A 24,864-nucleotide genomic window follows, 5' to 3' on the forward strand; every position below is an offset into this window, starting at 1 on the left:
TAAATGGTAGGAAGAAGATAGACAGGGGGAAGTTAAGAATAGTATAGGAAATGTAGAAGCCAAAGAACATATATATGACCCATGGACATGAACTAAAGGGGTGGAATGCAGGTGGGAGCGGGCATGCAGGGCAGAGTGGAATAAAGGGGGGGAAATGGGACAACTGCAATAGCATAATCAATATATACATATATATATTATATATATAAACAAAACTTTCTATATATATGAAAGCCAGTCTTATACAGATATGTCATTGGATAAGGGAAGATTATTTTAATAAAACCTTTTCACAAAATTAGGAGTATTCTTTAATAGTACCCTAACTCCATAAGTGGTCATTTTTTTAAAGGTTGGGTGACATGTGGAATCTGAAACCATGACAATGAACTTTTCCTACTCCGTACACTAATAAGCTATAAGCTTAGGAGGGTAAGAAACAGACCCAACCAGCTCAGTCAGGATCATGAATGGACATATTTATGCCTTATTTTCTTTAATAGTAGTCTTTCAAGCCTGAGACAAAGAAGAAACCAATGATTATTTCCTCTCCATGGAGAGGGTGGAGCTAATGTCTCTAAAGTCGCTGAGAGCTCTGGAATTAAATAAACATAAGTCAGTGACCCTAAAGTTAAGTATGCTATTTTGCCCTTGAATAAATTGATATAAATAAGTGTATGGACAGGTAGATGCTTCCTTAACTTTTTTCCTATGACCATTCTGTTTGGAGGAACTTTTTATACATTTACTCAGAAGAATTTAATATATGTTCTGTTTTCCAAAAATGAAGGGAAAAAAAACACTTCTGTCTAGCCACTGAAATCACAAAGCCTTATTTATTTATTTGTGAGTTATGAAACTGCATGCTTCAGAATAAGAATTAAATAAATTAAAAAATTATTTTAAAAAAAGTTTTAAAAAAAGAAACTGCATGCTTCATCTTTTTATACTAAGCACTAATATGAATAAGAAATACATTTTTGCAACATTTGCTTTTTTCTTCCCTTTTATTAATATGCTTTAATAGTGCTTCTAATTGCTTTGCTAAGGAGTGAGATAATTTTGTTTCTACTTGAAGATATGCAAAAGTCTTTTCTACATGTAAACTTTCAACCAATTAACTTGAATTGTATTTCCGTGACAGTAAGCCATTACTAACAGTACACATTGACTTAATACAGCTTGTCTTCTTGAGGGTAGAAAGGGAATATTTGTATGTTTATATATATATAATTCTATTGAGAGAAATATCTTACTTGTAAATAAATCTATTCCTTATTACTCTTTTGTTTAAAATAGCAAGTTAAACTCTTTTACAAGAAATAGAGTAGTCATCATGATTTCTCAGAATATAGTTGATTTTCATTTTAGACCACTAAGAGATCCACCCAAAATTATTTGTTCAGATGCTCCTTTCCAATATGTGTAAGGGTACAGGACAGGTAGAATAGAGATATAGAAATTTCACAAAAAACAAAGCTAAAATACTAGTTCTTCTTCTTGTTTCTTTCTTAAACCAGTACCATGAGCATCAGCACCAGAGATAAATCCATTTGAGTTCTTTATCAATATGATATATTTTGTGGTGGTGATATCAGTTTGTTGCTCACCCAATACCCAAATTTTATATAGTGTTTTTTAAAAACTCAACTCCCAGTATCAAAAACTAATGTTGAAATGTCACTACTTTATCAAAAATCAACTGTATCAACATTAGCAGCTATTGTAGAAATAATCTAATGAGGAGACAGAGAGAGAAAAGAGGGAGGGAGGGAGGGAGGGAGGGAGGGAGGAAGGAAGGAAGGAAGGAAGGAAGGAAGGAAGGAAGGGAGGAAAGAAGAAAGAAGGAGAAGGAAATATGGGAACAGAGGCATTTCAGGTGTTTTTGCTTTAAAACTTTATTATAAATTTTAGGAAACTGGACCCTCTTACATTTGAGCTCAAGAGTTTAAATAGAAAACAAAACTTCATGGTATTCAAGAAAATATGAACACTGGCCTCAGGTGTTTCCTGACACCAAATATGTGGTGCCTTTTCCAACACTGATTATCCAGCTCTGATTCTCCGACACCAACTGTGTGTCTTATGATTCAGTCCTGTTGTGACACTAACTAATCAAAGTTGGCATCAGACTCCATAGGTTTAAAGACAGCCTCTCAAGACTGCCCTCCCTTCAGACGTGAGTCACAGGTCCTGAGTCCCCTGGTTACCACCTGCACTCTGACTTAACTATAAATTTGAGGGTACTCCTAACCAGCACTCCTAACCCAACTCAAGTTTGATAATTTGCTAGAACTACTCAGAAAACTCAAGAAAAGGCCATACTTAATATTATAGATTTTTATAAAAGATGAAAATGAACAGCCAAATAAAGAGGTACACAGGCTGAGGTCAGGAGCCTCTGTCCCCATGGAGTTGGGGTGCGTGATCCCACCAGCATGTGGATATGCTCGCCATCTTGGAAGGTCTCCAATTCCCTTTGTTTAGGGATGTTTATGGAGGTTCCCTTGTAGGCATGATAGGTTAAATTATTGGTCATTGGTGATTGAACTCAGCCTCCAGCCTTTGTCCCCTCTCTGGAGATGGTAAGAGGAGCGGAAGGGCTGAAAGTTTCCACCTTCTTGTCCCAGCCCCTATCCTGAAGCTATCTAGGGGCCCAGGAAGAGTCACCTTATAAACTCAGGTAGGTTTGAAAGGGGCTTGTTAAGAATTTAAAAAGATACTCCTATTACTCTTATGACTCAGGAAATTCAGAGGACTTAGAAAGGTCTGTGCAAGGAACCAGAAACAAGACCAAATATGTTTTTTATTATACCATAACTGGGTTTCCTCCAGGTCGCAGAGAAGAGGTTATGCAGGTGGGGCAAGGATGGAGATTTTTTTTTTATGATGAACATTCCTGAATCTTTTCCCTAGCTACCTCTACTGTTCGGGTATCTATTGCTGCATATCATTTTTACTCCCTTAAACCACAGCGACTTAAAACAAAAAATAATCATCATGCAATTTTGGAGAAACAGGAATTTGTGCACAGCTCATCTGGGTGCCTCTGATCGGTGTCTTCTCTGAGGATGCGGCCAGGCTGTCAGGCAGGGCTGTGGTCTCACCTGAGTGGAGCATCCAGTCCCAACCTCACGCATGGTTGCAAGCCTACCTCGGACCTCAGCGTGTACGCCTCTCCATGGGGATGTTCACAGTAGGACTCCCCAAAGCAAGCGATCCAAATGAGCGAGAACAAGACAGGGCCCCCAAGATGGGAGCCACAGTCTTTTCATAACAGTCTCAGGAGTGATATCTCGTTATTTCTTCCAAATTCTCTTCTTTAGATATGAGTCATTAAGTCCAATTTACACTCAAGCAGAGGGTATTATTACACAAAGACGTGATACTAGGATGTGGGAATCATTTATGCCTAACTTAAAGGCTACCTACTGTAGTTGCCCAAACGTAATTAATTGGCTTTGGTAAATGGTAAGAACCACTGGACAACAGATGAGAAAGGAAATTATAAAGACATTTCTAAAGCTTCTCCAAAGCTCTGTTCAAAGTATTCTCATAATCAAAACCTATTCTGATTAATGTTATAGTCAGTAGCTGGATGCCAGCAAGAAGGCTGTATACAATCAAAGGAGTAAAATCTCAGTAGGAGGAAATAGTTTATATACTGGCTGTCAAGTGATAACAACCTCATGTGCCTATCTTTTTAAAGGGTGAACCAGGTTTCATTGGTCCTCAAGGAGAGCCAGGCTTACCAGGGTTACCAGGAGCAAAGGTGAGTGGGGTCATTTTTTTCTTTCCTTTCTTTCTCAGTTTTTCTGTCATATACTTTTAGTTCGTTAGGTTAAAAGATACGTGGGGTAACTTTATTATTTAGGTGAACACATATGTTAGCCTAATAGAGAACTAAAGCAGCCTATCACCCATTCTAACACTTCTAATGGGGATACCATCTTAAACAGAGTAACAGGAAGTTAATTTTAGCCTTAGGTAAGACAAACAGGAAGGTGGAATATCTTAGTTGTTCCAGTTGTCACCAACATTTCTCCTAAATTGATGTGATGCTATTAGCTTCCTGGCCCTATGGAAAAGTGGGGGAATTCTGAGGTGGAGAGATAGAACTCATTAACTCCTGCCCCTTATCACTGCTTTTAGGACGTACTTGTAAATCAACATTATTCTTATTCCCACATCACTCCCTAGATTTCAAGGAGTACTGATGTCATATTAGATTCCTAAGTGCCTCATGCCAGAGAGATCCATCCTGAAAAACATTTGCGGAAAGATTCTGTCATGAAAACCATCTCATAATCTTCCACTGGGCAACCCTAGAGAGGGCCCTAAAAGCACAATCTATATGCCGGCAAATAAAAAAATCGCGTTGCTGTGGATACAGCCAGGCCTATGGTTTTCTTTTTAGCTACCGAGTAAGACAGGAAAAGGTACAGCTCTGAGGATGGAACCTTCCTCGTGACAGACTCCTGAATCAAAGGAGGGGCAAAATTAGATCAAACTACTTTTTTTAAACTGTAGCAGTCTTTGCCTCAGCAGTCTGCATTGCACCCGCCCGAAATAAACCAGGATGGTTTCCAAGAGCTGGAGACATGTGTTCATGGTCTGTTCTGACAGAAGGGTCCTCATTCCCTCTGGTAAGGAGAAAATACCTCTAATCCTAGAAAATGGAAACAGTGTGTGGCCCAAGGGGGACCGACGCTTGGTCGAATTTATGCAAAATTGCTTTTTTTCCAAGCAATTTCTTCTTCACACGATGAGCTGTCACACGTATTAACAAAATATGAGAAATGCCTGTTTTAGCCTGAACAGATTCACACAAGAAACACACTTTCTGGAATAAAGGGAGAGCGAAAGAATAATGAGCATTCTGTGTCCATGTGAGCACCGTCGTACTCCCCTGGGCTTGCAGCCCCCGGGAAGGAAGACGGTCTTGGTTTGGCACAAACAGGGGGAACTCGGCCAGTGCAGCCCGGAAGTGGGCATGCGCTAACTAATCTCCTAATGTTTGGGGACAGTGCAGAGTGGAGTGTGTCCCAGATATCTCTTCTTTAGTTTATTGATTTTAAACTATTCCACTGTTTAAAAAAATCCAGAGGTAGAGCCCTAAAGTCAACATTAATTACTGTTCATGAAGGACCCAGCCCGACTTTACAGACCAGATACTTTTATAACAGATACTACCCTGAACTCCCAATAAAAGTAAAGAACGTAAGGTACCTGTTTTGTAGTTCCACAAGAAGAGATGTAGATAGGAAATTCATTTTATTAATGAAGTCTGTTTTTCAGCTAAATTGTCTATCTTTCATCATTTAGGTGTTGTAATGGAAAAGTCATGATTATGCAAAAGTCTCTTGCGGCCAAATGCTAGGGTTTTTTTTCCAGTTTTGTTGGTAGTCTAGATTTGCACTACTCAATTAATAAAAATAAATTAGCCCTGCATTTTACCCCCAACACAGTGAAGTGAAATCATAATGAAGGAAGATGGATAATGCCATTTAAAAAGGCAAAAAATTTATATGACCTGAAGAGAAACCAGAGGATAGATAATGCCATTTAAAAATCTGTTTATGCATTGCTATATTCTCAGCGTCTACCTCAGTCTTGGGACAGACATACAGCAGCCTAAAGAGATGGGGTGTTATTCCCAATAATTTAGAATATTTTGAGTACTGTTTATTCATTAATTCAATATTTTTGTTTGGCCAGACATTTTTCTAGTGTTTGAGAATGAACAGTGAATGGAGCAAAAACATTCTCTGCTCTTCTAATGCTTACCTGCCAGTATGTGTGAGGGAGGGCAGGAGGGCAGGGGAGTAAAGAAATAACGTGATCCAGAAAGTGATAAGCAACTAATTAAGGGCACTGGGATCTTCTGAAAAAAGTGATTCTAGGTAAATATATATTGACTCTACTCCTATGGTATATTACAGATAAATGATTTTCTAAGGGTTTTTTTATCCCTAAAATATTACCTTATAGTTACTATTTTCGAATTCTTCTATAAAATATTAAGAAAAACACTAAATATGGTATTTTATTTTTTTTCTAATTTTTTTTATTTAATTATTTTTCAAGTACAGTTTTCTGTCTATGACTCCCATCCCATCCCACCCCCCATCCTCCTAAATATGGTATTTTAAAGTGAAAATTTCATCTATCCACCAACATGCATTCTTGCATCTCTAATCCCTGGAAAAAACCTTCTGGAGCATCTTTTTCATCTCCTGTACCCAGGCAAATGCCTGCTTTTCTGCCTCCTTCTTCATGTTCCCACTCTCCTCGGTTCATGCTGAGAAACCTACTGAGACTTCTTTCAGCCTTGCCCTCCTCTATGGCATCTCCCCTGCAAAACCATAAAGGCTTCCCGGAGTGGGAATGATGCAGATAAAGATCTCAAAATTTAAAGCCCTACATCATCCATACAGATCCAACCCATTTTCTTCTTTTCCAAGATGAATCTGTTCCTTCTGTAAACATGCTAACACCAGGCTGAACTGAAAACCTGATTGATTATTAAAATCCTACCCACCATGCAGGAAACTAGACAGTCTACTCTCTGTCTTGCAAGAGGGTGATTTGGCAAATTTCTAAAATGTTCATACTTTTTGACACAGCAATTCCTCAACTACATATTTACCCTAAGCAAATGACCGGAAATGTTTAAAGGGTTACGTACAAAACCATTGATACAGAAGTTGAAGATGAAGCACAAAGTATGAAATTGAAGTTCTAAATTACAGCTTTTCCTCTTAAAAGCTTTGTGACTTGGAGAAAGTTACTTAGCCTCTCAGAACTTCAGTCACCTCGTCTGTAGACTGTGAATACTAATAGCTTTTTCATCTCCCCTGAGGAGTAAATAGAGTAATGCATGTAAAATGTTTTGTGAAGTTCCTGTACTCATTAATAACACAGTCATAAACAGCATAATTATAAAGTGCAACCTACTCATCCTTCAGAACATGGCTCGACTGTCACGTTCAGGGAGCCAACCTGTACTATTGAGACCCCATGGGCTTCCTCTTCTCTCACCTATGGCCCTATGTTACTCCTGAATTCTTTTTTAAAATAGATTTTATTGATTATGTCATTACAGTTGTCCCATTCCCCCCTTCATTCCCCTCCACCCGCACACCCCCTCCCCCACCATCCTCCCCTGTTTAGTTTATGTCCATGAGCCAAGATTAAAATGAAGGAGAGAATCCTAGAAGCAGCAAGACATAAGGGGACAGTCACCTACAAAGGAGTTCCCATCAGACTGTCAGCTGATTTCTCAAAAGAGACCTTACAGGCAAGAAGGGGCTGGAAAGAAGTATTCCAACTCATGAAATCCAAAGACCTACAGCCAAGATTGCTCTATCCAGCAAAGCTTTCATTTACAATGGAAGGGCAGATAAAGTGCTTCTCAGATAAGGTCAAGTTCAAGGAGTTCATCTTCACCAAGCCCTTATTATATGAAATGCTAAAGGGACTTATATAAGAAAAAGAAGATGAAAAATATGAACAGTGAAAGGACAGCAAACACACAGTTATTAACAACCACACCTAAAACAAAAGCAAACCAAGAGGACAGCTAGATCAGGAGTGGAACCATAGAAATGAAGAACACATGGAGGGTTAGAAACAGGGGTGTGGGTGGGGGAGAAGGGGGGAGAAGGCACAGAAAATAGCATAGATGGTAGGTAGAAAATAGATAGGGGGGAGGGTGAGAATAGTGGGGGAAATATAGAATCTACCCCTTAATTCTTAACTATTTTGTTACGTGGATCTTGTCTGTCTAACCAGATCACTAGCTCCTTGGGGCCAGTGACCTTGTTCGTACTTCACAGAGCTGTGACTAAAAGCTGTAATACCTATGTGTCTTACACCATGCTGAGCACTTTACATTTACAAATTATGAGATTAGTACTATAATTTTAATATTTTACAGAGGAAATTGAGGCTTTTAGAACTTAACTAATTTGCCCCAAAACACAGAACTGATAAATAACAGAGCTGGGGTTGAGAACAAGGATGTGGGATTACAAGGAGCCTGGCCAGTGTGGAGTGACAAGTTATAACCATCACGAGGCCGCGGCTACTTTGCCATGCTTCATCCCAGGGGTACTTGGAAAGTGGCTGCAGGATGGAAACTGTCTGTCTCTGTTTCCAGGTATCATCATGGCCTTTATCAAGTCCTTTCAAAGGCCTTGCATGTACCAGCATAGGTTTCTGACAGGCATTTACCAATTCATTTCCTTCTCTGTCAAATGGAAATGATAATGCCATTGACTGAATTATCATTTTATTAAATGAGATAAATCATGCTGAGATTAATACAGTGCTGGGTCATGATAAATAAGTGGCAACGCTCTGTTTTCTTTAATCTTATTCAACTTATTTATTAATCTACAGGGACCAACTGGGGGTGGGGGGTGGAGAGGGAGGCTGCCACTTCCCGGTTTTGCAATTTGTGACAGGGTGAACGAGGGGAGGCGGGGCCTCCTGGAAGAGGCGAGCGAGGAGAGCCTGGAACCCCTGGACCAAAGGTCAGTTATTCTTGCATTGGAAAATGATGTTCTTTGGCTTGGAAAACACAAAGCAAAAATCTAAAAATTTCTTGAGACATTAATAATTTATTGAAATATAAGGATAATTTATGGAAAGGCACACCAATTGGCTCTTTTCCAAAGGAATGTTACAATTCAGCTTTTCCTAGTTTTCTCTCATCTTTTTGATTAACAAATTTAATGACACACCCGAATGTAAAGGGGGAGGGACTGTTGCTGACAAATTATCACTCACTGGGTATTAAAACTTGCTGAGAACATGTCGATGTGCGTCGTGTTAGTCTTGATAGTGACTTGATGGTAACACCTTGAAAATATTAGCACTAAGGATTTACTAGACTGTTCCATCTTTGTTTCTCTAAACTTTCTGCAGACTAATATGGTAACACTTTATTTTAATAACCCAGCCACCCTAGAGACACAAAAAATGATGAGAAGGAAATTTATGCGGACGCGGTTGAGACTAATGAGAATGGATCACAGCGCTCCTGCCGTCCGCGGGTGGGAGGGCAGTCGGCAATTACTGTGGGATGAAGGCTGATGGAAAGACCGGGGAATGAATCAATGAAACCGTGATGATACTTGTGTTTAGTGTTTTCATAGCCACCATTACGTAAAGCCATATATTATGGTAGTTAAAATAAAGTGTTTCCGTCTTTATGAGTCACCGAAAATTTCTTTTTCCTGTTCTTATCTCCTCTGTCTTTTTTTCTCTTTTTCATCTTCATATTCTCCTATCATAGGGGAAACAAGGTGAATCAGGAGCTAGAGGCCCAAAGGGGTCAAAGGTCAGTAACCAGGCAATCATGTTGATGTAACATGAGGCCTTCAAGAGTTGTGCTTTTTTTGCCTCTCCCACAGAGAATCATGTTTTCAATTAAACTCTCCCATACACTGGGATTGCAATAATTTTGTCCCTATGATGATATCGCAAAACAATTGGTTTCTTTCATCTTGTTGTTTTTGTGTGTTCCTATGCTTCAGATTATTCTTTAAGGAAAGTTGTATTTTTCTGTTTCATAGGAGTAGTTTCTTTGGAAAAAAATTAAGTTCTGTACTTAATTTAACTTATGTATGGAATAATCTTATTTTTCATTTTCTGGCAATCTTTGTGATAAATGTTCAAATTATACTTTGCTTTTAAGTTAGTTGACTCCCTTCACTGCATTAAAATTTAACCACCCATTAAATTCTTTCCTTTACCATGTTCTTTATAATGTTTGCAATTATCTATGCACTGTTAGCAGAATCATGTTATTTAAGATGCTTTTAGCTAATACATAACATGGAAAAATTAGTGGAAACATGAAGAAAGCAGAGCAGGAATTATTCTCCATCCATAGCAAATTTAATTATTATGGATTGGTATGGATGGATAAAGACTTTTCCTGCTTCTCTTCATTGGTCCTTACCCAGTTTGTAGTAATATATAGAAAGGCATGTCAAAATGCTTTCAATTCCATGTAGAAAAAGATCTGAATAAATTTAATGCAGTTTTAAAGAAACTCCAAATACACAGGTTTAAAGCTCTTTCCAACACTTCTGTTTAGACTTCTGAGAGCACTGAGTGTTCTTGGGGTGATGTGCGTGCATTTTGGGACTTGGACTCTTCCTGGTGACCCCCCAGGGTGGGTGGTAACACCATGAATGGAACTTCAGAGATTTTTCATGTCGCATTTAAAACGAGGGAGAACTGGCTTAGCCCTTTCCCTGACTTTGGGCCCTGCCCATCAGTCCCAGCTATCTGCTGTCCACAGCAACACCTTCTGAGCGTTGAAATGTCTGTACCTACAGGAAACTTTCCTTCAATCCCCATCATCAGAGGAAGGCCTAGCTGGTGACCTATCCCTTCTGGTTTGCCCTAAAACGAGCTCTCCACTCCTTCCTTGTCTCAACATTTACACATTACTTCTCAGAGGAAAGACAAAGTGGTGGGCTCTTATTTCCTCTGCCCCAGACCTTTTCATATAAAGGCAAGAACATGGTTCAGTCTGAGAGGTAACAGTGTACTCTGGGTATCACGGAAACCACTTGCTTTGCTTTTGAAGATCCCTAGCAAGATAGTAACATACATATTGTTGTTCCAAGATTCCCTCTTATCTTAAAGAAGCATTTGCCATGTTGGTGGTTATTGTTCTTCTAGTTGTGATTTTCAACTCCAGAAGTTTGCGCTAAGGCTGCTGCTGTACGGTATTCAATACGTCCTTAGGTCTGAGGTATTTCTAGACTGTTGGCCTGACTACTAATTAGTTTTTTTCTCTTTTCACTGGTGAAGGGTGACCGTGGTGACAAAGGAGACTCTGGAACGTTAGGACCAAGGGTGGGTGTGTCCCTCATCTAAATTTTTGCCCTCCCTCTCCCCCCTCACAAGCTCAGATTTAAAGTATGTGTCTGTGTGTCCTTTCACAAGGCACTTGAACTAACAGCAGGCAGTAATAGCACTGGGGGTGGGCTGCTGTGGTTATTCCTGGTCACCCCCTTTCTTCTTATTTTTTATTTCAGTCACTGGTAGCGGTGAGTATGTAGATTGTAACTCATAAAACAAGGTCAGGAGAAGAAGATATAAAGGACCCTCTCGATCTGCTTTCCTTCTGACAAATGGAGAATATCAAACCCGTAGTCATCCAGCTAGTAGAATTTTCCATTTTTCAATTAGCCCAATGATATAAAAAGCAATAACCTATATTTTCAGAGTCTTTTAAACACAGGCAAGAAATGAGGATATGATTAATGGAAATTCAGTGGCAGAGATAATGAGCAGGATAAAAGTCTTAAAAATATATGTATTCTCTTTTGTGGTCCCTGTTTGATTTTATTTTAATGGAATTCTATTCTTGTTGGAAAAACCAGGCATTTCCTAAGAACAGTGCTCTATCTTCTTAAATAGATGAGAAAGCAATCATTGAGTTGTAGGTGACTAGAAAGGTTTGAGTTGCTTTAATAAATATGAACAAAGCCAATAAATATTTGCAAGTCAAATTGGATTAGCCTACCTATTATAATTTTCAGGAAACAGTTTCAGATATTGAATCATATTCTTTTTATTCAGATTTCATATCTTTAACATACCATAGACAAGGAAGTTAGAAATAGTTTGCCTCCTCTGAAATAAAGACAAAATTCAAACATGATGTATGTATGCATTTGTGCCTTCATAGGGAATTAATGATCTAAGAAAGCTATAAGTTGTGCTTCTGTATTCACCGTAGTCCTCTCTATATCCCTAACCTAACCGCATGGTTTTCTGTGGTTGGTTTTTTTATAGGGTCCACCTGGCCAAAAGGGGGATCAAGGAGCCACTGAGATCATCGACTATAATGGCAACCTCCACGAAGCCTTGCAGGCAAGTGACTGTTCTGTGCCCCGACCCAGACAGTGACACGGAGGCACGCTGTGTCATGTGTGTGAACATCAGCTTCCACACCCCGGGGATCCCAGAGGTCCACTGCTCAAAGCGCCCCCTCTCCCTGTTCTGACCCACCCCCTTCTTTCTGCCCCAGTTTATCCTCTTTATCTCCTAACCTTTTTCAATCTTTCTTTTCCCTTCTACCTTCAGATATGCTTAAGTCCTACCTGGGTTAGATCCTGTGTTAGTTTTGCCAATTTTTGCCTCCTTGCTTGAAAAGCAAGCCTAACAAAACAATGAAGATTCCTGTGGTTCTGCAGTTGAAGTTGCCTAGGTTCAAATATCAGCTCTTTTGCTTACTAAATACTTCAATTTACTTCTCTGTTCCTCAGTTTTCTCTAAAATGAGGATAGTCATAGTATTTCCCTCATCTAGTTGTTGTGAACTGAGTAAGTGGCTGAGTGCCTGGCACATAGTAAGTCTTCTGTGGGGGTTTCTTATTACTGCTACCATTTAATTCTTTGTCTTCTACTAAGTAAAAACTATAGACAGTGTGGCACGTCTCCATCACTTTGCACCTTAGTCATCCTTTCCATGTTTAGACTCTTGCACTCTAGCCTGTATCATCATTCTGTTGGAGCTTCTCCTATAAAGCTCACTAATAACCTCAAGTTAGGTCAAGCACATTGTGCTTATCATTCTTGACTTCTCTTGACATTTATACTAAACCAACTTCCTTTTGAAAGTTTTCCTTCTGGTTTCTCTGATCTCTACTCTCATTTCTTCCGGTTTTATTTTTTTCTGGATCCACTCACTTTTTGTATTTGCAGTTTCTCTGTCCATTCCCTAATTTTTGCATCCTTATCTCTGGTCTTTTCTTGGTGTAATCACTCTCTTGTTCTTCTGCAGTACGGCTGTTTCCAAATCTTTCATTGTCAGATCAGACGGGGCATGTACTTCCAGCTGTCTAGGAAAATCTCTCCTGTCTAGGAAAATGAGGCAGTGGTGTAACCATTAACTTCCACCAAGACATGAAATTAAACTGGTTACCTTTCCCACCTACCAAGTGATTCCTTGGTAGTGATTCCTTTTTAGCTAACCAGTTTCTTTTCATAAGACCATAAGTCTTTGAATTTCTCAAGATGGAAACCTTACAGTTATTTTTAAACTATTCCTAGTCCTTCACCCATTTTATCTCACTAGATGCTGCTGTTTCCTTTTTCAAAGTATCTGATGAGACTGCCCCATTCTATCCATTCCCAATTGGGTCCCCATTCCATTTATTGCAGGTCTCACACCACAACAAGCCCTCAGCCGATTCCTCTGCCCTAATGACTCTGCTCTTCTGATCCATCCTGTTATCATTCCAAGGCTCACTTTCTGATGTTTGCTGTTCTGCTGGTTTCAGTGTGCTCAGAAACCTAAAGGGACCGCCTCACCTACTCTATGAAGCTCAAACTTCTCCATTGGGCTTCTAAGGCTCTGTAATCTTGCCTTTCCTGTACAGAATTTTCTATTTCTCTGTGACACATTTTCCCCCAAATCAGTCATATTGATCACATCCATAAAAGTCCCCCTCTTTTTGCCTGGTCTATGCCATTCTTCTTTCCTTTTCACATCCAGCTGAATCACTTCCAAAAATCCCCTGCCACCACCCAGATGGGTTGCTCCTCTTAGTACTTTAAATGTCAGCCGTCAGGGCCCAGTCGTTCAACATTTAATTATTCTTAAATCATATAGATTGTTTTAGCGTAGCTGCTTACCTGACTGGGAGTTGCTCAGTGGCAGGAAACATGTCTTATGCTTACTCTGTATCCCCCAAGTGCCTGACCCTGGTCTGGCATAAGCAGTAAATAAACTTATTGGTTGAATGAGTGAGTATATTTAGCTCCCATGCACAATACATTTTTTTTCTGCTTGAAAGGCAAATCAGTTGTTTTAAATATTTGCTATTTTGTGCTTGTTTGGGTTTTTCTTCCTATCCTTGTGATTCACTAATATTCTTTAATTTTGGTAGGCATACATTTCTGTGGGTCCTTTGCTACAACCACCACTTTTAACTAGCAAAGCGTTAAATAGCTTTTACAGAGTCAGCGTTCAGCTCAACCTGCCTTTCTGTTCTTTTCATTGGCACGTGTGAAGAAAGAGAGAAACAGAACAAGAAGCTGAGGCGTATCTGCTATGTTTTCAAAGTTCTTCCTTATAAAATAGAGGGACACTTTTTAAACTTAATTTATTAACAGTGCTGCAAATTTTCCTTAAGCTGCTTCCAGTGGTGCCATAATTCTTACTGCTGTCTTTAAGATTCTCTTACCTTCCAAGAAATGCTCCAGTATTATTGAATTTTCCATTTTCTGAAACCTTGTGAAAGAGTTCTTTTAAAGCATTCAGTGCATGAATAGGGCTTGGCATGGAGCGATTTCTATCTCAAGAAATTCAAAGACTTACGGTATCATTAACAGATACTGGTTAGTTAAGAAAGGGAACCTCTGAGCCTAGAACCAAAATCTCTGTTTTAATCTCCCCTCCATTGCTAACTAGCTAAGTCACTTAGGGGAAATCAGTGTATCTATACTTTATTGATTGCATCTGTAAAACGAGGATTTGGGAGAATAAGTTATATTCTAAAAGTCCATAAAATCTAGCATTATACTTAGGATTATTTTCAGGAGCTCCTGAACACTTTTGCTGCTGTGCCTAAGCATGCTGCACTTCATTAAAATTCTGACACCTGCATCTCGACATGAGAGATATTGTGCTCAGGTCCTCCCCCTCCCCTGGAGTTCTGTATAGCTGTACACAAGTCACAATTCATCGTAATGAGCCAGTCCACGTTTGTATCTCAACCTGTGAAGATTTATTATTCTTGGAGAATTGTTAGGGCAACAATATATTATGCTTGTAAATAGTTTATAGTTTCTTTTTCACTTCAGAACTATTTGTTTGCTTTCCTAATCATGTACTGTAGTGGATTAAGAATCCCTAATAAAATCCCTGGTGTAGCTCAGTGGATTGAGCCACAGGCCTGCAAACCACACGATCACGGTTCGATTCCCAGTCAGGGCACCTACCTGGGTTTTAGGGCAGTTCCCAGGAGGGTACTCACGAGAGGCAACCATACATTGATGTTTCTCTCCTTCTCTTCTTCCCTTCCCCTCTAAAGATAAATAAATAAAATCTTTAAAAAAAAAGAATCCCTAATAAAATGAACTAAACTGAATAATGGTTAGATTGAGAGGAAGTTGTGGACATTCATTCTTCTAATTCTCTAACCAGTGATGGATTTTCACAGTTTTGCCAAATTTCATTTCTCTATTGCATCCTCTAAAAAAAATCTGCAAACAAACTAGGGTAATTAGATAAATAGGAATATATTGCAGTTATAAAAATATCACATTATAAATATAAAATGTTACTGTTGTCTCTGTTCAAAGTTATTATTTACATGAACATTTGCCATGAGCCACTTATTTTTATTTTTATTTAAGGTAATTACATTTCCACAACTGGCAGTAAAATCTCTCCATTTCCTACTCAAGCTTTTAAAATTCCTCAACACCATTCAAATTCAACCTGTTCTGTGGTGTAAATCATCAGTGATTTTAAGCTTGCATCTTTGTCAGAAATGAAACATAGTAACCTTTAATTCTAACAACCTTTTAACCCACCTGAGTATCTCAGGGAACAAATCACAAAGCAGCCTTCCGCCAGGTTACAGTCGGCTAGCCTCCCGTCTCACACCATGCCTCACTAGAGAATGGCGTGTCTTTCTTCATCACGACCAACATTCTGGTTTTCAGATCATTACTGAACTTCAAGAGAGGATCCTGCTGAGTTTATGTAGCTTTATTAGAAGAACCAGAGCCCTGGCAGGTGTGCCTCGTTTGGTTGGGTGTCATCCTGTAGACCAAGAGGTCTCAGATTCAGTTCCCAGCCTGGGCTCCATGTTCTGTCCCCAGTCAGGGTTCATGCAAGAGGCAACCAGTTGAGGTATCTCTCTCACATTGATGTTTCTCTTCCTTCATCCCTCCCTTTCCCTCTTTCTACAATCAATAAAAGGAAAAAATTAAAAATAAATAAATAGCCAGATACCAGAAGTCCAACGTGAGCAGACGTCTTTCCATCGTCTCTGTGGTCTGCATGCTGGTGCTTCAGGATGACAGTAAAGACTTGGTTTTGAGAAATTAGCTTAGTTTACTGTCACTTGTTCTTCTGTTAACTGGATGGAACCTGCCCTGTATAATTTTTAGATCTTACAAATACAGTAATTTAACAAAATCACTTAAACTCAATCTGTCAGATAGTTCAGTTACCATTAATACTATTTTTCACTAAGCACCTCATTATAGAACAGACTATTATCCTTAAATTTAAAAAAAAAAAGACAGACTAGTTTTTTGTTTAGATGAAAAGTGAGTTATATATGGCACATGTTGGAAAACCTCTGAGAATTCAAATTTTAAACTTCCTTCCTTTTCTAAGGTCTTATGATTCTACTTTCTAGTGAAGATTGCATTATGTAATTGGAAGATAATGATAAAGAAATTATTGCTGCTCTATAATTTTCTGACAACTTTTTTTGAATGACTCATCTACCTATAGCAGTGAAGAAGTAGCCTTCTTATAACCATAAATCTGACTCTAGCTTTAGGTGGATCCCATAAGCATAAAGTATGTGGTATCTTAATTTACACATATATGATGACATAAAAATCTGGGCCTTGGTTTTTTTTTTATAAACCTGCCCAAGTTTGTGGTAACTTTGCCCTGATCTTAGAAGTACTGCTTGATTTTCTCCTACTATGATTTCTCTGTAGCTGTAATGACCAGAATTGATTTTATCAGAGAACACAAAATCAAACCATTTATGCACAGGCATAAATGTATTGTTTTCTAAGAAATAATGACACCATGTCACTGGAAACTTCAGTGTTTGAAGTAAATAGATAATGTTAAGATTATTTTTCACCACAACAATAAAAAAAACAAACCTGCAACAACAACCTGAATCAGAAATTGAATGGAGTCGTGGAAAACAAAGGTATCGCGTTAAAGCAGTGTTCACAAGTTTACCTGCAGGTGGACAGCGCTTCTCTGTTGCGACTGGAGTTCCTGATGTTTTCCCCTCTATGATTGTATGAATTGGCTATAGGTCCTATAGAACATTTAGCACAAGGCCCAAACTAGAAAATATTGGTACAGAAATGATTCATGAATCAAGTGTTTGATTTATAGTTTCATTGAATATATTTTGTTACAGTGCTCTAGCATTTTACATTAAGAAACTAGATAAATCCCATGTCACCTTCTCTCTTTAGATGTGGCATGCACACACGTGCCATGAGGTGCAGACTGAAAGAGGAAAACATGCCCCTTACACAGTTAGATAGCTTGGTTTTCTCCAATCAAAGTAGTCTAGACTAGAGCTCTTATGAATGATGGGGTTCCTCAGGCCACAGTTGCACTGACAAACCTCTAGTGTATAATATTTTATACATAATTTTTAAAAATCAGGTGAATTAAAATTTTCACACCTTCTTTTTTAGCCCATAGATTTTCTTAAAAAATAAAGTTCTAAAAGTAATGTTTAAAAGAATCTTTATAATATATTGTATTCATTGGAAGATAGATCATATGCTCTTAGATTCTTGCCAATTCCTTATATCAGTCTTGCCAAAACATAGTCAACAAGTTGATCATTTCAGAATGTATTACTGTGTTCGGCACACGAAATAGGTAACTTTGTCTTTGTCGATTCGCTTTCTCAACAGAGGATCACCACCTTAACCGTCACGGTAACTCCCATTGCATGGTTTCTGCCGTTTGGGGCTTCCTGCTTGATATTGGTGCATGCTGTTCCTAATGGTACTAACGAGGCAGTTGCCTTCATCTGAGATTTTTGTTTTTCTTATATTAATAATCTTTTACACTTTTGCCCCAGGGGAATCACTTGGCTTAGTTAAAAAAAGGTCCAAAAAAGTTGTTTTTCTTAAGTCTTTGGCCTTATCTTACGTATGTAGCTTTTTTCTTTAGTGTTCAGGAAATCAAAGCCTTTAGAGGGGAGGGGAGAAATGTGTCTGTAGACACAGGTAATGTCAATGAACTAACGCAACCCAAGACGCCGCCTGTGAGCCATGGCAGCAGTTTTACGCTGTCTTACAGATCAACCCCAAAGCATCTCCAGTTATTATTGTGACCTAAATATTTGCTGATGTGAATGCATATATAGGTAGTTTAGGGAGTTTTGCAGATTCTATAACCAGTGACATTTTTCCTCATTGCAATCAATATTGGGGAGTATTTGATTGTGATATAAATTAGTACTGTGTGTAGTGTACTTATGTTTGAAAGCATAAAATTTAAGACATAGATTTGGCTACTTCTTATAACTTTGTCTTTTCTGGATTTAGGGTCCCCCCGGACCACCTGGACCTCAAGGACTACAAGGGCCAAAGGTTATTTTTTATTTTACTAGTTTCCATTGACCACATCTGGTACAGAGAATGCTATATTAAGTATTTCTATCTTTGAAAATCAATCTTACAAAATGCTGGAGAAGGTGAGATCAGCAGTATTCCTTGAGGAGGTAAGAACAGAAATTGAGGTTTGGGCTAAAGGAAGAAGAATCAGGAAAAAAGGAAACTTAGGAAGGCAGGAAGAGAAATAGGAATGGCAATTTAAATTTAGGAGGAGGAAATGAAGACAGAGAATATTAAACAAGGGGACAACAAGTTTTACAGAAATTATAAACATAAATAAACACTAAATGTGGTATCTGATGGAAGGGAAATATTTAAATAGAGGAGGATTGAAGGAAAATTTATGTAGACACTAAAAATGATCCTTCCAATCATTTTGTAATAAAAAAAAATAAGGGGATCTGTAGTATGTTGTGTGTACAGTGACAATTTTAAGGAATCACTTTTGAGTCATTTTGTATAACACATCCTGTCACTATATGTATTCAGACATTCTGTCATTTAAATCTTATCTAATGAAGCATATCAACTATGAACAGTAGAAACTTAAAATTACTTGATTATATATAAAATTTGTTGCTGGTTTAGCTTTCTCCCTCCGCACTAACATTCAGTCATGTGACCAGTTAACACAGGGCCAGTTACTCTGGCTTTTCAGAACTAAGCTATGAGTGTTGAAATACAACTTTCATCGTTGGATTTTTGTAGGCAGTTCAGATGGTTTAGAAATCCGTCTTTTGTTTATGCTTCTCAAGGCAGTTTATTTGCTGAGTCTATTGTGTACATATAGACACACACATATCAGCCTGTTTGTACTCATCACATTCGAGCTACTTAAGAACAGAGAGCTAGCACATAGAAACAGTGATTTTTCTATTATAAAAAAGAAACATCAAGTAAAACATTACGGAGGTCGTTGGCCATGTGAAATCACATTTGAACAGAGACCTTAACTTCAAACAGATTTTCTGTATAACAGTGTAAGATAGGTTTGGGACTTCTGTTTCTCGACCACATTCTGGTCACACATAATCTCTGTTCCTGGGGAACGTGTCAACCTGGATTCTCGTTCTTTAATATCTTGCTGAGCTGACTAGACAGCCTAGAAGGAACCCTGCAGGTTATTTTCCCTCTATGGACAGTTGGCCAGGTCTGAGTTCCTTGTTTCACCTCCTCACTTGCCTGAGTCTCCAGAAAAAAAGCTGTCCCCAGTGCTGAACATGCACCTCATTCCCCGCAAAGCTCCGCAACCTCTAGGACTTTTCTATATAGCCCAAACACCTACAGAAGCCCAAAAGGTACCCATTTCTTCACCCAGGGGGACAAAAGGGGTCACCTGGCCAAGAAGGCTGTATTGTTCACATCTATATCCCCTTTGTTTTATCATCTAATTGCTGTTTATTTATTAATTCAATTATCCAATAAGTAATTTTTCAGTCTCTATTCTGTGATAAGCACTAACATCTAGTAACGATACTGTGGTATAGTGAGGGGTTTCATCCAGGGGATTACAGCCTGGGGAGGGAGATAGTTAAGTAGAGACACAATTATTTATAAATAAGTGTAAGTGCACTGATCAAGATGTGAATGAAGAAGGTTGACACAGCCTTGGGAATCAAGGATGACTTTGAGCTGAAACTGAAAGACAGGGAAATTGGCCAAACGAATGTCAGGACAAGCAGGATGGGGACTGGCGTTTAGTCATACTCTCTGACCCAGCCATCCTTCCCAATGTGCGGTCCTTCTGCCCCACCCCTCACATCTCACAGAGACCTGATCATTGAGATCTTGGGTCAATGGATGGGGGCCTTTATGTGTTCCATGAACTCTCCTGGAGGAGGCTGGGGTAAGTGGGATGAGATGGGCCTGTGACCAAGACTCCACAGTACAGCCTGAGCCAAATGTAAACCTCATTCAAACTCAGGACTCACAACTTCAGACTGAACGAGGACCTTTCCAATTAGCATTGCTCCTTCCTTAATCAAATAAGGATTGTGTGAATTCTTACACATCACATAACTCTTCACAAGATAAGTTTGATGAATGAAGGATAAGTGAATAACTCACGAATTAGGTTTTTCTTTTAAACAGTCATGGGTCACATTTTGGAGGTAAAAGTTTAGCAAAGCAGTCATTATTGGGCCCCGAGCACTGACAGGTATGCAGATGGAATGAAACTAGGGCTTAGCCAGTTGCATCCAACCTCAGCTGGCTTATTTGTGGTGAAATAAACTTAGCTGCTTCCACAAAGAGCAGGAAATCTGGAAAAGAAAAGCCCCTTTTCTTCTTTTTTTTTTCATTTATATGTCATGCCTTCTAAAACATTGGAAAGCTCAAATTTCATGCTGTAGCCAATAGCTTTTAGAGTTTTTACTGGGGAAAAGAGCTCTAGCCATTTCAATGTTATGGTTTATAATATCACTGAACAAGTCTTTCTAGAAAAATACAGCCTCAAGTCAGCTCCCTTGGACTCTGTCTGTGAGGCAGGCCACTCAAGCCTCGGAAGAGCTGTTTTTATGAAGTATCTACAATATGAAAACAAAGGGTACTGATAATGGGGTCCAAATACATGATTCCTTGATATAAAATAATATCTTGCCTTTCAAATAATTTGTTTCATATCTTTCCAGCTGAAAGGTGACTGACATGTGTTGTTTGAAAAAAATCTCTAGCACATTGTTTAAATTTGTTTTTAATGGAATGTCTTCAGTTAACAAAAAATAAATCTATATATTTTGAGTTTGTCAAGAGTTTTAATAAATCACAATATAAATAGGAAATTTGGTGCATTCCTAGCATAGTATAAGAAATTGAATTGATCCAAAAGTAATTTTATGTGGATTAAGATATTATTTGATTTATTGTAGCCCTCAGTGAGGCTGATCTGAAAGTAACATTCACAGTCATTGTAAGTTTGTGTCTATGCTTCAAACAGTGCAAACTAAAATATTGTGAATTTAGGGGACTTTGCATTTCATTCTTTCTTAAGATAACTGTCATATTTTTGCTTTTTTTCTCAAGTTGAAAAATAAGAGAAATCATACAGATTTTTAAGAAGAAAAAATTAACAGGTTGCTAGAGCATACGGTCAGCCATCCAATGACTTTTTCATTCCGTTTCCTTTCACCGTTTTTTCAGCCTGCATCTCATCTGAGGGGGAAAAAATCTAAACTACATCTAAGTGACATATAAGTATTGTTATACATAATACTCAAGAAAATGCTCTTTCACTTAGCTTAGATATGTCTTATGATATAATAGTGTATTCCTGGGTCGTGATACATTTGCTGAAAGCCAAATTGTACTGTTACCAACTAGTAACATTTTTGTATAGTTTAATATGCTACCAATGATAAATGGAAGGAAGCCATCAATTTTTATCTTAACAGGGAGAACCAGGATCTCCAGGAATCCCAGGAGTTGATGGAGAGCAGGTAATTTTAAAGATGCATACTGTCATTTAAAGTGTGTTATTGATCACTACTTCTATTATACATTTGAAGCCAAGAAAGCCATGGGTGTTGACATATGATAGCCTTTTTTTTTAACTGTCTTTTCTGGAGACTATATTAACTCTAAGAAGTAATTGGTTTTAAATTAGATAGTTTTCTTCACAGAAACATACAAGCTATATGGTGCTTTAGTTTTGTCTTTAAACTTTTTATCAATCTACCAGTGATACTTTGGTGAATTTTTAATAGACTTTTAAAATTATTATCTATTTAGTAAAAATAGCCTACTTTGTGTCAGTGAGTATAAATGATTCAAGATGAAAATCAGTGACATAGTTTACACAAAATTAGCTATATGTATTTTCTTTTCCCAAGTAATGATCACACTTAATTTTCTAGGACGTCAGAAAAGACAGAAACAAGCAGGGCCGTTGTAGCTTTGCAGGGATGGCAGTTTGTCTAAGGGTTTCCCCCAAAACGAGTTGGCAAAGTTTTCCTATAAAGGACCAGATAGTAAATGTTTTAGGCTGGGCAGGCCACATACAGTTTCTGTTGCATATCCTTTTTTTAAACACCTTTTAAAATGTTTTAAAACATTCATCCTGTACAAAAACAAGCACTGGGCTGGATGGATTTGGCCCATAAGACGAAAAATACCTGGCCAGTAGGTTGTAAAGAGTATTCAAATTTCAGACTTAAATGACAGGGTTAGTTTCAGGCTATGTGCTGTTTTTTCAGCTTCCATAATTTACCAAAGAAATGGCTGAAATCAAGTAGATCATAAGAAATCAAGAGGATTTGGAGACAGTGAAATATACTCCTCAGGTGATAATATTAAATACATTAAGTTTAAGAGAAGACCTATTATAATATCAGAGTTATATGTGGAAAGTAAGTGATGTCGCGGTAAATAAATGTGGTTGTTAACAAGAGACTTCGGATGATTCGCCATATCAGTAAAAAATCATGATAGAATTTTAAAGCCTGGTTGCGTGGATTTCTTTCACCATTCTTGGTCATTCCAAATAACCTGACATGCATAACAACGTGCTTCATGATCTGTGCATGCGTAATAGCTGGATTTTTCCTCTAGGCTTTGCAAAGTTTTCCTCTGCTACTCTGTCCAGAGGGTGAGCTATTCTGCTGATATCCTTAGAATCCTAAAACTAACCAACGTCTGATTAACCATAAGATTTATTTAGTCATTCAGGCACCTACCCATTCACCTAATGGGTGATCCAGAAGTAGGTGCTATAAAATAGGTATAAGTAACAGGAAAAGAAACATTTCTGTTTTTAGTATACAAAGGATGAGCAGGTTGTGTAGCCTCAGAGCCCCTTGTTATAACAGCTATGATTACCTCTGCTGAAGAATGGGCCATCTGGTCATGTTGCACTGAGGGCTGCAGTTTTAAGGAATGAGGAAATTATATTTTCCTTCAATGAAAATGCTTAACAACGTAAATTAATTTCAGTATTAGTATCACTAATTCAGAGTCGCTGGCATTCAGAACACCCATCTATTGATTTCCTCGTAATAAAAGGAGAATAAAAACAATGTCCTGGATCACCTCACAGAGATGTCATGAGAACAAAATAAGAACACTGTGGAAAAGTTGAAGTATTTCTGAACACTGATTGAGCATCAGTGTGCAGTGAATGACTGGGCCATTGAAAAGGGCTGGTGGTTGGAACTTCTGCCTGCATTTAAAGGGGCCATAGGGCATCAAGTGGGGGAGATGGGAGAAATTGGTTTGGACCTTTGTTGTTAAAACACTAGCTTCTGGTTCAAATGTGTATTGTACTGTTGAGAATTAAATCTATGAAATTATTTCAGGACTGGTTATACAGAATTAGCTACCAGGTAAAAACATGCAATCAGGAGAAATGATGTCAATACCTAAGTTCATGTTTTTCATACATACATGGCCTGGACGATAGAATTTAATCACTTCTATCATGCAGGGAAACTGTGTTGATTGAATGCAGAAGGCTACTGCTGGAAATACCTCAGAATCACCCCCACCTAAAGACCCACCTGATGACAAAACTGATCAAAATTCTGTTTTCTCTAGGAGGTAACTGTCAAGGGTCAGTATGATTCTTACATGCAAACCATGTCATTTGTAGGGACTCAAGGGCTCCAAGGGCGACATGGGTGACCCAGGTGCGCCAGGTGAAAAAGGAGGAATCGGACTTCCTGGACTACCGGTATGTTTGTGCTCATGTCCAGGTAAATGATCAGGAAAGAATTGTACTGTTAGCTACTGTGTCCTCTAATAGTTCATATAATGTTAGTATTTTTAAATATTTGAGGTATTGCTGTTTAATTCCTTCAACTGGGGCTCTACAACAAATTTTAAAGCATCTAAATAAATGAAATATAAAATAAACCTTCATGTTTCCTGATTATTTTCACTAGAAGATGGTAAAATAAATAAAATTCATCACTTTAATATACATGAGACAGTGATAGCTGCACTTTTAAATAAACTGTAATTTAAAAGCAAACAAATCAGCCCTGGCTGGTGTAGCTCAGTGGGTTGAGCACGGGCCTGTGAACCACACGATCGTGGTTCGATTCCCAGTCAGGGCACATGCCTGGGTTGCAGGCCAGTTCCCAGCAGGGGACTCACGAGAGGCAACCACACATTGATATTTCTCTCCTTCTCTCCTTCTTTCCTTCCCCTCTAAAGATAAATAAATAAATAAAATGTTTAAAAAGCAAACAAATCAAAAAATGTAAAACAATTAAAAAGCAAATTAGTCTGGAAATTGTTCTCTTTATGTGTATGATACAATGGGACGGTGTTTTTATGATTTTCCGCATAATTTTTACAGAGAAATGGGAGAGGAAATTATAGGAAAATGTAGGGGGAAATGCAGAAAACTTCACTGCCCTCAATTTTTAAAATAGGGAAGTGTATAAATGTCAATGATAACACAGTTAAAAGACTGACCTTTCCCTTTTTAAAGTGAGCACCACCATAAAAATATAATATTTAATATGATATATTCAGCAATGCATAA

At 38.2% G+C, this 24,864-nt stretch overlaps 1 protein-coding gene across 1 annotated transcript in view; it reads left to right on the plus strand.

The window, feature by feature from the left end:
• The window catches only part of COL25A1 (collagen type XXV alpha 1 chain), a 483,313-nt gene that overhangs the window by 440,833 nt on the left and 17,616 nt on the right, over window positions 1-24,864 (plus strand). Inside the window, 8 exon segments of the mRNA XM_037031923.1 lie at window positions 3,710-3,772; window positions 8,469-8,537; window positions 10,834-10,878; window positions 11,824-11,901; window positions 17,676-17,699; window positions 18,315-18,359; window positions 21,773-21,817; window positions 23,965-24,045. Of these exon segments, the coding sequence (XP_036887818.1) occupies window positions 3,710-3,772; window positions 8,469-8,537; window positions 10,834-10,878; window positions 11,824-11,901; window positions 17,676-17,699; window positions 18,315-18,359; window positions 21,773-21,817; window positions 23,965-24,045 (450 nt within the window).

The sequence above is a fragment of the Sturnira hondurensis genome, unplaced genomic scaffold (genome assembly GCF_014824575.4).
Source record: "Sturnira hondurensis isolate 20B ecotype Veracruz unplaced genomic scaffold, ASM1482457v3 Scaffold0021214, whole genome shotgun sequence".
NCBI lineage: Eukaryota > Metazoa > Chordata > Mammalia > Chiroptera > Phyllostomidae > Sturnira > Sturnira hondurensis.